At 40.8% G+C, this 15,232-nt stretch overlaps 1 protein-coding gene across 1 annotated transcript; it reads right to left on the reverse strand.

Annotated features, from left to right (window-relative positions):
• Positions 1-10,425: 10,425 nt before the first annotated feature.
• Positions 10,426-14,680, reverse strand: LOC104928720 (protocadherin 8). Its single transcript, XM_027290804.1, has 4 exons — positions 11,767-14,680; positions 11,564-11,634; positions 11,189-11,322; positions 10,426-11,049 (listed from the first exon to the last, which is right to left on the reverse strand). Exons 1-4 carry the CDS (start codon positions 14,119-14,121, stop codon positions 10,700-10,702), a joined length of 2,910 nt encoding a protein of 969 aa, XP_027146605.1. The 5' UTR covers positions 14,122-14,680; the 3' UTR covers positions 10,426-10,699.
• Positions 14,681-15,232: the final 552 nt, after the last annotated feature.

Here is a 15,232-nt window from a genome sequence, read left to right on the forward strand (position 1 = left end):
ACCTGTGATGCAGTAACAATCTTTTGAGTTTCCGCACTGACAATAAATGAAAGGCAGACTCTGAACATACGCTGATATTTGCCAGAAGGCGAGTTCCTTTTGAGCAAGCCAAAATGTCAGTAGGTCAGACGTGTTAAAATTTTAGGCTCTAAGGCTCCAGATCAAACTATTTAACATAAATAGTTTGATCTGGAGCCTCTGCCTCTGGTCACATTAGGGACCGAAGACACATGTACGTGCAGCCAATCTATACCATTTACCATGTAATCACGTAGCCTTTCTTAAGGAATGTGGATTTGTATTACAAATGAGTCAGGTAATTGTAAATAGCCTGCAAGCCTGAACTGCAAAGATTACAGTATTGCAGTTGTCAGGAAGAATAACCCTCACAGAAATACATTGATTATTCAGCTCAGTATAAATGACCTCATGCCCTAACTTGTTAAACTTCAATAATCTACAACCTACAATGTAGCTTCAGAGGCTCCAAAAACAATTTGCTGCTCAAATTAAGAAAAAATTAAGCTTAAAAGCACACAATTACCGAAAGAGTCTTTCATACGGATGTCATAAACGTTCTCTATGTAACATTCTGTTAATGATGACAATAATAACAATGACATCCTGGGTATCTGCAAGGATGATGAATGAAATGACATCCATGAGACTGAATATTGAAACAAACAATGAATAATGAAAAAAATAAATTACAATCATATTTTAGAATAATGTTCTGTAATGTTTCTCTGTTTTATTTGGACCGTTGGCTCCATGATATTAACTAGCTAGCTGTCTGCAAATCAGCCAACAGTATGAAGCCACCAATGCCAGACCCATGCTGTGCAGCCAAGCCACAGCCAGCCAGCCAATAATACCCAGCCTCGCTTTGGTTACAGTTAGGTAGCTGGCCCTTGCCTTGCTCTGCTTTTGACTAGTAGAAAATGATCGATGGTTATATTTACCATGTTCTGTCATTTATTCCTGGCTAAAATCAACACCAATTGTCCTAAAACATATGTTGGTATCATGTTGGCTGAAGCAATTTGGCAAGTTATAAATAACACATCTACTCATGATTTGCTGGCGATAACAAGCTCAACACCAAACTCGCAAGTTAAGGATAACCAGCCAGCTGCAACCTAGTGACGCTGCATGTATCCAGCTGCCTCTCAACGCCAGCTGGAAAAGTAACCAAACCAGCCAATTTACCAGACAGATCAACCCTGGGAGTCTGGATGAGTCAGTATTTTGCTATGTCATCTAGCTAAGATCTCTGCTGGTACACCCTAAAGATAGGATTTCCCCTGGAACGAAGCTAGTCGTGTACAACATGCCATGTGACAGCTTGGTGAAACTGCGCGTCGATAAAATGGCAAAGGTCCCGGACACGAGACTGAGTAAACAATCTATGAACTGCCGTCTGTGAAGACTGAAACGGGTTGCAGCATCGACTGGGAAGAAATCAAAGGTCATCAACAGGGAGTTTGCGGACAGCAAAGAGAGATCTCACACTATAGAGATCATCCTTGAACTGCGATGGGTTTTGATGAGCTTCATACTCACGGCCACGTGATGTCAATTTAGTTGATTTCATGACAGAACTAAAAAAAAACTCAATTTGCTGATGAAGACAGATGAAAGGTTGAAACCTCTAGAAAGTTGCTAGTAAGTAGACCAAGAGTTATTATTATGTCAAATGTCCAATGTAGCGTTTGAGGAGGGCTACGCGATTCCAAAAATCAACCAGAAAAGGTAACTAATAATAAATGTGCTCTGAAGTGTAGCACTTAGACTTTGAAGTATGCAACAGAGCATGGACCTTTTAGATTTGGTCCAATTTGGTCATTTTGTCGAGGTTTTAAAAGAATAGTTTGAGATTTTGGGAAAAAAAAACTTTTATTCACTTTTGTGGTAGGAAGTAGAAATTAAAAGTGGTGGAACCGTGAAGTGATTAGCTTAGCATAAGCACTCGAAAATGGCAAATATTTACCACTTTAACCACTTTTCTAGTTATGATGTATCAATTTGTTTATCTGTCCATCTATCTGTAGTGGCCATTATTCCAGCCTTTCCGTAGGTTGACACTTGGACTTCTGTGCACCATCCTCACTGGCTGCCTGGTACCTTCAATGTGATGACAAAACTTTTTACATTACGCTTTGCATTTATGTTAAACTAATTAAACACACTGTTTTAATTAGTGAGGTTTAGAGGTGAGGGTGTTGGTCTATGTTAGCTGTCTGCCTGTTTCAAGTCTTTCTGCTCAGCTAAGTTAATTTCCTTTGGCTTCAGCTCCACACTTTAAGTATAGGCAGTGATATCAATATTCTCGTCTAACACTCAGAAAGAAAGCAATCTCAAACTGTTTCTTTAACAGTCATAGATCGTATGAAGCCTGTGTATCTATGAAGCCATGGGAATCCCCAAGTTCAGGATAAACTTAACATATAAATGTTTAAATCTATGTTTAACTGTTTTCTCAGACTCTGAAGGGTTTGATTTGTGCCACAAAAGATCCATATATTGTCAAGATAAATATAACATGTGTGCCACTTTTATTTCTGGGGCCTCCTGTCTAAATTTCACTGAGCTGAATCTAGCGCGCAGTCTCATGAAGGTTGTGCCAGATGCCTAGTCTCACTCTTAGCTCAAGTGTCCCACATACAGTGGGAGAGAATTGCTGGTTACACTGCTCTTAGGACTGGCAGAGAAGCAGCAGGTTAGAAAAAAAAATACCTCCCAGGAGAAATGATTCAAGGTATTGGAGAGCCGGAGAGGCGAATAAAGAGAATGCAATTTCAAAGGGGAAATAATGGAGGTCATGGTGTTTGATGTTCCTATGCTGGCCACGAAAATGACTTGGTTGATGATGGAATCAATCACACCTTCGTGGCACTGAATGTTAATGAAGATATGTTTGGTTGTTTTTTTTGCATTTTTAATAACAGTGTTAACATCAAACCTAGCCATCCATTGCTCCAGACAGAATGAAGTGCAGTTATCTGCAGCCGTTACCGGGTGATATCAGCTGACTGAAGCAATAATATTTGAAATGTGACGGGCGTGTTTTTATTTATATTATTTCTTTATTTCTTTCTTTTTTTTTGGTTCTTCTCTTGTGTTTTTGTTGTGATGAGTGAGCACAAGGTCAAAATGGAGTTTATCCTCTGATATCACCTGCCAGTCCAGACAAGCGAAATGCTCACTCAAGGTGACATTACTTTGGTGTCTGTACTCCGCATGCCACCACGTCTTTCATTTCCTGTGAGCTCAAATTTACAACTTATCCTTTGACAGGAGGAGTAAACATTTCTAATATGACCCAGGCGGTGATCTTCCTGGGTAAACAAAAGAAAACCTGCCACGGCGTCTACGATCCCTGACAATCCCAGAGAAAAGAATAAACAAAGCACCTCTTTGTTTTGATGATATAGATGAGTCAAAAGCTCTTGAAAAATATAAAGAATCAAAATAACTTCATTATAAGATATATGATGTTGACAGTGAATGATTTCTGTATTCTTCATGGGATTACCGGGAGGCGAGAGCCACGCTATGAACAGCGCTTACATGAGTAGATGGAAACAATGATAGTAGTTAGTTATAATAGTGTGATTTGGGAGAGCTCATGACATTTCCTTATTCTTTCTGCAGTGGCATCTCAGGCGGGGGAAGTTATTTAGTATGCAGTGGATCAATCACCGTCCTCAAAAAGTCATTTAAATTAACTTCTCGGGCAGATATCTATCCAGCAAAGTGGTCCGACTGAGGCAAGGGACTATCAGAAAATTAAAAAGGACATAACATTTTTTCTGTGCGAAATAGAAATGGAACAAAACTGAGCAAAGCATCAGCTACGCAAATATTCCAAGATGGTCCCTAACTGATTGCTTTTTTCTTTTTTTATCTTTGGTTGTTTTTCGTTTTCACAAATTCAAACAGTGATGAGCAGACTTCCTCACACGCAGGGCTCCTCTTTCTCTCTGTTTCTTGTTTGTGACAACACATCCAGTCTTTCCATCGACAGTCGGACCAGCTGCCTGGTGATTGTGTCCTATGGCATGCCACTGATACGGTAGTCAACAACACCATGACAGCTAAATTCATTTTTCAGTGAAACACTGTCCAACTTATTAATTCTTAATAAGAACCGAGGGTAAAACCTTCTGCACAGAGTCTGGCTCAGTCTCTCCTTTCAAATTAAGAGGGGTCCAAGTGAATGTTTGATTCTCACTAAATAAAAATAAGTCAATGGCCATGCAGTGCATGCCTAATTGCAGATGAAGCATCAAATTAAAATGTCAGGGACTAGTTGGAGAAGCGGTAGCTGCAGAGCTACTGTTTAAATTTATGTTTGAGATTATGCCATTTTCAAGGAAGGTGTAATTTGTGCAGCAGCATTACCAGAGCAACACCATGTTATTAGTTTTGACAATTCTCAGTCATGTAAATGTCAGGAAGGAAGGAAGACAGCATGCCACCTAGTGGGATGTGAATAAGCAATATATCTCACCACCAATTAGTATTAGACTGTACAGTAAAGTGACGGGAAACTAATTCATAAATACTGTAGCAACATGAAAGAGGAGGGAAGTCATCCACAGAAGAAAAATAAACTGTCAGTCCCATACAGATAGGGAAACATCAACGGAGCCTTTCCAATTACTTCAAGGTTAACTGTGAACCACTAATAACTTCAGGGAACCGGAGAAACAAAACATTGTTAGCTAATTACATAAGCAAGTCATTTAGACTGATTGATGCAACATATTATTCTGTGCTCCCTTTCTCCTCTCTCTCTCCCTCTCCCTAATTTTCTTCTTCCATATAGCAGAGAGCGGCATAAAAGCTGTGTTTCCTTTGGCAGCTGTCTCCATGACGGCCCACACTGACACAATGAGACACTCTACCGGCTCAGCAGTAAACCACAATCAACTGGTGAACAACTGGCAGAGATTTATCATCATCAGCTCAGGACCAAAGCTCTACGTGTGAGCTGACACTCTCTGCAGATAGAGAACTGCAGGCACTGCCATTACTGTTTTAAGACAGAGGTCAACCAGCTTGCTACAGAGGTGGGAAAGCAGCGCTCACTCCACCTGTAGGTTTTATACGGCGATAAGCTAAATTAATACTCCCATGGCCGTTGATGAGATGAAACATTCAGTTGATTTGGTTTATATAGACGCCATATAACAAAGAGGCTTAAAGGGAGATCGCTCATGTTTATCATTATTTTTTGTTGCCTCCTCTGTCACCGAGGTAACATTCAGAATCCTCTGTTCACTCATGCATGCTGTTATTTCATAAAGACGCATAATAACAGCTCATCCTGTCTACAAGCCCAATCAGGACTTTGAGCATTTGTTATACAGTATTGTAAATATGCTCGAGAGGAATGTGAACTAGTTATCTCTCCGATGTTTCTAGGAGGATGAATACGATTTACAGTGAAGGCGTCGACACAAATGTTAATTTGTTTCCATACTGTGTGTGGGTTTGTTTCATCGTGCTGTTTAGAATAGAGATCAAAGAGCAGAATATGGGATTCATGCCGCTGAATGGCTCGTAGATGTGCTTCAGCTGAGAATGAGCACTCGATGCACTGATTGTCGAATCCCCTCAGACGCTATTCATCCTTTGTTTGTTCACCAATCTTGAATGCAGCGTGTCCTTAACCTTCCAGATGATGCCACCCTAGACTGAAAAAATTAAATGACCTGTAGCCCTTAAACAGGACAATGCTGCTGAACCTGTTGGCGACAGCACAAAGGCATGACGTGAAAAAACATGTTACAACGACGCTTTGTAGTGCAATAGCAAGAGAGAGCAAAGAAAGATTTCCGAGGCCTAATGAACAAATGATTCTACGTACTATAGAGTTTGTGATATCACATTTTATCCAGGTATCTGTGTATAAAGCTATGCCGGTAATGTTTTAAGGTTGAATAGCAAGATGTTTCCCCCTAGTGGTGCATAAGAACTCAAATAGACCAGACAGACATTGGTAATGTTCTTTAGTGCTGCTATAGGTTACATACAGTACTGATAATATTTTCCTCACATACGTAATATCGGCACAGAAACCAACGTAACGAATGACGTTTGATTTAAGGTACAGTTGTGCAACTTGTTTACTCCCAACAAAACCAGTTTTGTTTTATATCACCCCGGAGAAATAAATCCAAATAATTAATGAACGTGTGCCATTTTACTTGTTTGTGCTTGTTTTGAGCATTTATAAATGTAAGAAAAACCTACAATAATAATGTAAGAACAGTAATGATCATTAGGGAAGCTGAAATGTTGTTTTTTGGACTATCACTTTGTCATTATCTGTGTGATACATAAGAGATGTAGCAGCACATCATATTAAAGCAATAAATACGTCAAATCAATCAAGCCAAGTTACTAAATACAAACACAGCAGCAAAGAGAAGAAACAGAAACAGAGCTCAGATTGCAGCCAGATTGTAATTGAAGAGCTATAACATCTTCGGTCTCTAGCACTTTCCATATCTAAGAATAACTAATATCACACCATAATGTAATATTAATAATTACTGTGTTTTGAAAACTAGACTGTCCAATGTGTTAATGTGTTAAAGATAGTGCAGTAGCTAACTTTGAAAAATCATACGTTTTTAAAATAGGTTGTCTTCTGGTGAAAGTAAATGCTTCTATGACAAAATCAGAAATGTATTTGGTCAACCACATTCTAAGCAGCCACTATTTCTTAATATCTAATATAAAAAATATAAAAAATAAGTCTTAATTTCTTTAAGTATAGGTCTACTTTAACCTAATTTTTGTCAATATAACAAATGTACCTACATATCTTTAGAGACATTCTTTATTTATGTTGGCAGCTACAGTACCGCTCAGATAAAGAACAACAACTCAGAATCAAAATAATACCTTGCATTAGTTCAGATCCACGTGTAAAGACGCAGGAATAGCAGCACTCTGTGACCACAGTCTGATGCTCTGACATGTCTAATAGAGTGGACAGTTTGGTGGTTGTGATTCAAACCATGGACTCCCGTTTGAACAGCTTTGCATTATCGCAGGCGCAGGCATATGACATAATTTGGCATAGTGCGAAAAGCGGTTTCCTGATACGAGACAGAATTGTCAACTCGTTACACATCAGTCAACTCGGCCTAGTGGGCGGACTGATTCAAAAGAAGGTCTGGCAGGCGAAAGAAAAACTGTGTTCTCAGCTCAGATTAGAATATAAAATCTCAAATATTTGCTGAGTCATTTGAGTGACCGAGAAAATCGAGGGAAGCGTGCCCTTGTTAGGTGAATGTAAGGTCAGAAACAATTCGACATTTAGGGAATTAGATTTATTCTCTTGCCAAGAATTGGATGATAAGATCAAAACCAATCTTGTGTTTGTCCTTCGATGAAGAGCAGCTGGTTAGCTGAATTTAGCAAACGGAAAATGGAGACAGGAAAAAAACAGCTAGCGCGCTGCTAATTAAAGGGAACACAAATCATCTGCCAGCACATCTAAAGCTCACTAATTACCTTAAATATTGTTTGTTTCATATAACTGAAATAACTGATAATAAACAATACTGATATCTCCTTTTAGTCTTTATACTAAGCTAAGATAACCAGCCACTCTAGCTTAATTCTGAATGAGCAGACATAAAAAGATGTATCAGTCTTCTCTATTAGCGACAATGTAAGTGAGCATATTTTTCAAAATATAAAACCATTCCTTTGAATTACTTCTAACATCTACTGGCTCGGAAAACCCATTAAAGCGAGGTCTTCGTCTGTCAGTGATCAAACAGAACCCACAATGTAAAATGTGTTTCTAAGCTTTCTTTCACAGCGCATGAATACGTTGAGGTGACAAGAGACTAAAGTACAGAAAATGAAAAAAGCCCTCATCTCATAATTTCCTAGAAACTTTTGTCTAATGTTTTAACCATTCCAAATGATCAAACATCGATGTGGGAGTGAACACAGTTTGATATAATTTATTGTAAATAAAGCAGACAACAACGTCTTAATGGGAGACGAAACAAAGACGAAACGTCTCCTTCCAGACAAACTGTCAAGTGGAAAACAAATGGTGTTATTTTTTCCACACACCAGCCCCACAATTCAAAGAATCCAAAAGTCAATATCCACACTTGGCAGTTGAGACAAAGATAAAGATGAGGTGCGAATAGTACAAAAAAACCAAAACATTGTACTGTGGGACGGGCCCAAAGCGCCAAACGACATCGATTCAGAAAGCCTCCATCTTTACACACCGGGTACACTGGGGACTTGAGTCTTAAAGATGAGATGCTAAAAGGCCATAACGGCGTAATCACAGTCGTACAGCTAACCACTTGTCAAAAATAAACCCAACGCCCAAACAGGTGCAGAGGCTAGAAAAGACGTGTGCAGATCTGACACATTTGTCAGCGGACTACTGATGAGCTGGAAACCTGCTCTAAAACACTCATTTTGTATTACCTGGGGAGATTTCAAATGTGCTGCGAGAGCTGCTGCAGGACGTTAATGTGAAGTCCATTTGGATGTGAATGAACATGCTGTCTGCCAGCAATGTCTTTTCAAACAGACGCACATTTTGTACCAAACTGTGCAGATGAATATACCTTGTGGCACAAATTGTCAGGTCAATGCACAACTATTTGACCTACAAAGAGCATATCAAGCAATAATGAAGGGAATCATATTGTATTGATTGATAAATGCATTTTTCCTCTCTGTGCAATTGGCTATCTGTCAGACCAGTGCACATCACTGGGGGCACAAATATGACCTTCTTTCTTATTGCTTGCCGTTTGTACCGCGTGGCCTTGAATCCTCGGCGGATTCTCTGTTTCAGATAAAGTTATTAACTTTGCGATTTCAAAACTGTGGTGACTTTGCCGACCAGGAGTATTGAATAAAAAAAAAAAAAAAGGATGATCAGCTTAAATAAGGTATGTAGTTTTTGAACATTGTCCTCTATTAATGAGGCGTTTTGTGGTAACGTGTGAGAACTCTCTAGTGCTTTTCAGTGATGAAAAAGGCATCTAATCCACTCTATTCCAGCTTTTATCACAGCTATCAACCGCCCCAAAAAAAGCAGGTATTTATGCTTATGCAAATGAGCGCTGCTCTTAGTCCCCTTTCCTGCAGATGAACAGAAAGGAGAAAAAAAAAATGGCTCAGTCTACCATCAGCTTCCACTGATAGCTCTTCCTTGGCAGGAGTTTTGGAAACTATTTATTTTCTCTTCAAGACTGGCCCTTAGATGGCTATTATGTAGTTTGTAACAACCCTTTACTCTTGTCTCATTTGCTTTCATACATCACTGGCTCATTTAAAGTGACCTTAAAAATAATGAGGACAGAATCCTGTGACAGATTCGTGCATGAGCGGATGATGAAAGTCAGCAGGTATTTAACATTGTTTAAAATGTACATTTTCAGTTCAGCTTGAGAGCAGATTCTAAAGCGGTGATTAAAAAAGCCATATTAAAGCAGGCCTGTACATTTAAAAGTGTTGATGAAAACCAATGCACTTCCTCATGGGCATCACCCCTTGATTGAGAGATGTATTTAATTCATTTTATCTTGCATAATTCAGTTACAGATCTAGGGTTTCTTTTTGCATCTGTGCCCTGGATTTACTTGCATAAGATGATGTTGCTGCTCTACTTTGGGAGATATAAGTAAGAAAATAATGTAAATTATATATCATTTGTATACCGTAGGTACCTATATAAGCTCAACAGCTAATAACCAGCATCTAGGGCAGTGTTTGTTATGTTTTTTTAACTCGTCAATGTCTCATCAATAAATCATTCGGGACCCGAGACAGTTTGTTCTTGCCCTACATATTCATGGTTAAATTAAACATAATGACAGTGACCAGTTTTATAAATGTAACAGAAAGGATGGGGAAGCAAGTGAATGCCAGAGTATTGAAAGGAAGAGATGCATGAGGTTATTTAGTGTATATCTTTCAGCTAAATTTATATTAAAGAGCTAAAAATTTGCCCCTCGTTGAAGCAATGAGTCAGTAATTCGTCAAGCAAGCTAATATGTGCTGTACTGTGTTGTTTACAGTGTGATGTAAATTATTTAGAGGAGCTGAAGCAGGTGTGACAGTACACAGCGTGATTTTTGTAAAAATAATGGTTTTTACTTCATTTTCCACTTGAGCATCAGCTCTGCTCTCAAATCTGCATGCAAGAAACTCAATGCAGCAACCAGGAGTCTTCAAAGGCAAGTCTCCCAGGTAGAGGAGCAGCTTGAGATTTTACATCTGATCATCACTGACTGGAGTTCTGATCATGTAGATTCAAACTGGGGGGGATGTGTTGTACACGTTTACAAATTCAGACTGGAGTTTCAATCAGCATGAGATTAATAATTTATCTTCAAAACACAATTATTCCTCAATTAAATTCATGCATTTTCTGATCTCGCTGTGTTGGTGCTGTTGACATATTTCAGGAATTTGTTGACTAAATGTCATTTTTCATTATTTCAAACATACTTTTTATTGGAAAAAGAAAACACCATAGTGCATCATTGAATACAGTATATTGGATAACTTAATAAAGACAACGTATTTCATAATAATACAAAATATATACACACCAGTTAACTAGTAATACCCTGTTTTACAAAATTTTACATCTTCCAGGTACATCTTTATGACCTCATTGGCACAGCTTTTAAAAGATAGTTGCAACCTCTAATGGCGTAGTCACAGTTACAGTATTTGGACTCTGCTTGTGGATTTCAGGCCCTCCAACACCAGCGCCGCGCTGTTGTTGAGGGAAATAAGAAGGAAGGGTCCCGGTCCTGGAGAAAGTCTGCATGCTGCTCCTTGATTTAGGGCGATTTGTGCCATAACCAGAATCCATCCAAGAGTGGTGAAAGCCATGAGGATTGTTGAATACTGGTGCGGAGGAGAAGCCTATTGTGTATGCATTGTCTCTGGGGGGTCTGAAGCTCTGTGGTGGTACTGCACAGTAGGTGCCTTGAAAATCCCCAGACAGGCTGTTAGCAGCGCTGGATGAACCTAAAATACAAGTGAAATAGATAAAAAATAAATAAGGATGAGAAATTGCTGATGACATTACTACCATTTATCATTTTTGTCATTCCGGTGAATGTCTGTGTTTAATTCGTGCGATGTCAAATCCGAGTGGAAAACTCACTTTTTAGCCTCGGCTGGAAGGTACTGAAGTTCTTCTTGCCTCCGTCGCCGCTGATATCAGAGTCACTGTCGTTAAAGTCACTGTCCCCTTTACCGCTGTCCTTCACGCTCAGCTGGTCGGTGTTGCCAATGCCGCTGCAAATACAATCAACAGATACAGTATGAGCCACCACTGCACCACATTAGCCTGATTATTGATGTCTTTTTTTTTCACATACAGGACCTTTAGTCCAGCCATCTAACCTCATTCCACAGGAATGCCACAAACAAACAGAAATGTATGCATGGTGCATGTTAATTATTACCCTCTTTGTTCAGCAAAATTTGACTGTGAACAAAGCACAGAGAGAAAAAAAATAACATTTAGTTGTCTTACCTCACTTGCAAGCAGTATTTGTCGCCTTGCCACACAGATGTTGTTTGGAAATGCTTGGAGGGTAGAAACATCTAAGAGAACAAACAAAATGACAGCAGAGAGCTTAGCTTCCATTTCTGGCATAAAGATCAAGGCAGCACTCAGGAGCATCATATGCATATGAAAATAAAAAGATGAAAACAAAAATACTCTAGTTGACTCACCTTTGTCTCTGAGTCACCGCTCCTCTCCTCATACAGGCAGGAATCATCCAGAGACGAGGAGGTTCTCTCGTGAAAGAAGCCTCCCTGGCCGGTGTATATATTTGGTCCTGTCGAGCCGAGCATGGGCACGGGCCTGGTGTCAAACAGGCTGTGACACGCTTGCCTCTTGGAGCCATGATCTCTCCCACCACAGCTGAGTTTGCATGTGACAACAACAACCACTATTGCAATCAGCAAAAACGCACAACCCCCACTGAGCATAATAATGACAATTAGTGAGCCGTCCAAGCTGGAGCCGTCTTCATCACTTGACCGCAACACAATGACGACTTGGTCTTGAGAGGGCTCTGTGTCTGAGATGACAAACCTAATAGTGGCACTGCTAGTGAGTGGGGACCTGCCATTGTCACTCACAGAGATTTTCATTTCCAGCACGTCTCCAATTTCAGCTGTCAGCCATTGTTTTAAAGCAATCTCTCCTGTGTCTTTGTTCATTGTGAAAAGCTTTGGGTCACCTTGCACAATTTGGTATGAGAGCTCGCCGTTCACTCCCTCGTCCTCATCTTCAGCTGAGACGCGAAGGGCAAGATAGCCGGCGGGTGCATTGAAAGGCAGAGGAATATCAGCGGAGTCATTCAAAAGGACGGGGAAGGTGAAGTATGGAAAATTGTCATTCTGATCCACGACTCTAATCCTGATTGTGGATGTGCTCGAAAGAGAGGGTGAACCTCTGTCTTCAGCTTGGATGACCAGCTCTATCTGCTGAAGGGTCTCGTAGTCAAAAGACCTTAAAGAATACAAAGAGCCTGAGAGTGGATCCACAGAAACATAAGTGGACACTGGAGCTCCACCTGGCACCTCTGAATCTATGATTTTGTAAGAGACTTTGGCATTCTTTCCCACATCTGGATCTCGGGCTACAAGAGTGGTCACATATGAACCTGGTATGTTATTTTCCAGGACTGAAACTTCATAAACTGACTTACTGAAGAGAGGGGGGTTGTCATTTTCATCTGTGACACGGATGGTGTAGTGTCTGACTGTTTTGAAAGGTGGGCTCCCCAGATCCTCTGCAACCACGGTCAGGTTGTACTCTGGGATCTTCTCTCGGTCTAAAACAGCGCTGGTTATGATCATGAAGGAGTCTCCATACGCCTGCTGGAGGGTGAAATGCTCGTGCCCGAGCAGGCTGATGCGCACGTACCCGTTGGAGCCAGAGTCTCTGTCCGAGGTGCTGATCAGAGCCACGAAACTCTCCGCGGCTGCAGCCTCGGTGATGTAGGCGACTCCATCACTGCTGGAAGTCATCGGTTTGATGCTGATCTCGGGCGCATTGTCATTCACGTCCACGACGTCGATCCAAACTTTGCAGCTGGACGGGACGGAGTTCGCGCCCGAATCCGAGGCTCTGATGTTCAGCTCGTATGACCTCCTTTTCTCAAAATCAACCGGCGCCTTCAAGGTCACGTCCCCGGAGTAAGGATCGATGAGGAACAGGCGACCAACTTCTGGGGATAACCCGTCAGCAAAGGCGTACATCACCTCTCCGTTGACACCGTCGTCCGGGTCGAAGGCGTGCACTTTGACAACTCGGTGACCCGCCGGAGAGTCTTCATTCAACTCAACTTTCAGCGAGCTGTGCTCAAACGTCGGGCTGTTGTCATTAAAGTCCAGCACTTTGATATTTACAATCATCGATCCGGACTTTGCGTGCACTCCTCCATCACTTGCAGTTACTTCGAGTGTGTAGGAGTCCTCCACCTCTCTGTCGAGCTCCTTCACCAGCACCAGTTCAGCAAACTTCACTCCATCCTCCCGATCGCGCACCACGATGGCAAAGTGACTGCTGGTGGAGATGTTGTAGCTCTGGATGTAGTTTTCACCCACGTCCTGGTCCAGAGCAACCTGCAGTGCGAACCTCGAACCCAGCGGGACATTCTCAACTATCTCCAGGTTCGTCTCGTTGCTCGGAAATTGGGGAGAGTGGTCGTTGATGTCTTTTACCTCGATCTCCACGTGGATGAGTTGAAACTTTTCTTTGGAGAAGGCCACGATGTCGAAGGTGATGAAGCAACGCGGAGACCTGGGGCAGAGCTGCTCTCGATCAATTACCTCTGCAACACTCAGGAGTCCATCAATCTCCCTCATTTGAATCACAGTGGCGTTGTTTTCTTGCATGAAGCGGAAGGATGTGTCAGGGTCATCGGCTGGATCAATCTTTAAATCCTGGGACAAATTGCCTATCTCTGTCCCGGGTGCATCCTCTTCATAGGTCAAATACCTTGTAGTTGTACACTGAACAGTGTAAAATGAAGTCAGCAGCGTGCACAGTCCAACAATCTTCCAGAATCCCATCTTGAGGGGGTTAGAAAAAGCTGCTCGAAAAAGTCATAAATGATGCAAACGACCCACCACTTGAACTATGCCAGGTCGAATCACAACTGTGTTCAACTCTGACTTTGCTGTGGGACTATAAGCCCCGGTCTATGCAAATAGCCTGGCCCATCAACCAATGGCCTTCCAGTGGACCACCAACAGGGAGACGTTTGTCTCTGCAGCAAACTGCTGTTCACATTTGTGTGGGTCCAAATGGTTTATTAGATAAACTGATTGAGGAGCTTTAATCAGTCTGATAACCGCGTTACTTTAATAAATCTGCACATGGCAATTAATTAGCTGGACTAAAATCACAAGGAGGACTGTCTTTGATAGAAGTTTAAGTCAACCTGTTGAAAACCTGAAGGATTGATTGGGTGTTATTAGTCAGTCAGTTGTAGGAAATTATGCATAAGGCTGGTGTGTGGCAAAAGATGAAAATGCAAGAGGAAAAAAAATCCGCATGTCAATTAAATTATAATTGCTCATAATTGCTGCAAAAATAAACAAGGGCTCCTCAGCACATCAGAAAAACTGTCATGAGCACATGTGTAGCTCAGACAAAGTGTTTGCTTTGCTGTGTGTTTATAAAAATGTGCAGCAGAAGAAGCATAGTGGAACAAGTTGATGGGTTATTCTCTTCAAGTTGAATAATCAATATGCAAAATGCTCTGCGTTCAACATTATTATAATAACCGTATTATATTATTTGCTAAAGTATCAAAATAAAAGCACTTACTGTAACGCAGAGTTATGTGATTTGGTCGTTTCAGTTAATTCGTTAAACTCAAAGCGGCATTTTAATGTTGCAGTCAAGGTCGAGGGGGAGCTAGGGTTTAAATATTGCTGAGTCATTTAATCTATAACAGTACATCACAGTTTGAGTTTTTCTCCTACAACTGTCAGGTAGATGTAGCTGTGAGTAATAAGTAAGTGTAGTATTTCTTGCTGAAATGTAGTGGAGTTGGAGTATGATATAGTAAAAAATGGAAGTACTCAAGCAAAGTACCTTAAAAATACTTTAGTACAGAAGTTAATTAATGTACTTTGTCTCTTTCCACTGCCGGGTAAAAGCAGTAGGAAATGCAAA

Source organism: Larimichthys crocea, chromosome XVIII (genome assembly GCF_000972845.2).
Source record: "Larimichthys crocea isolate SSNF chromosome XVIII, L_crocea_2.0, whole genome shotgun sequence".
Lineage (NCBI taxonomy): Eukaryota > Metazoa > Chordata > Actinopteri > Sciaenidae > Larimichthys > Larimichthys crocea.

What these genes read in the sequence shown, in the direction of transcription:
- LOC104928720 (XM_027290804.1), bottom strand. Translation starts at nt 14,121, where the DNA reads ATGGGATTCTGGAAGATTGTTGGACTGTGCACGCTGCTGACTTCATTT. An exon ending in GCGGTGACTCAGAGACAAAG is followed by an intron (nt 11,635 to 11,766) that starts GTGAGTCAACTA and finishes TTGTTCTCTTAG; the next exon opens with ATGTTTCTACCCTCCAAGCA. An exon ending in CTTCCAGCCGAGGCTAAAAA is followed by an intron (nt 11,050 to 11,188) that starts GTGAGTTTTCCA and finishes CTTGTATTTTAG; the next exon opens with GTTCATCCAGCGCTGCTAAC.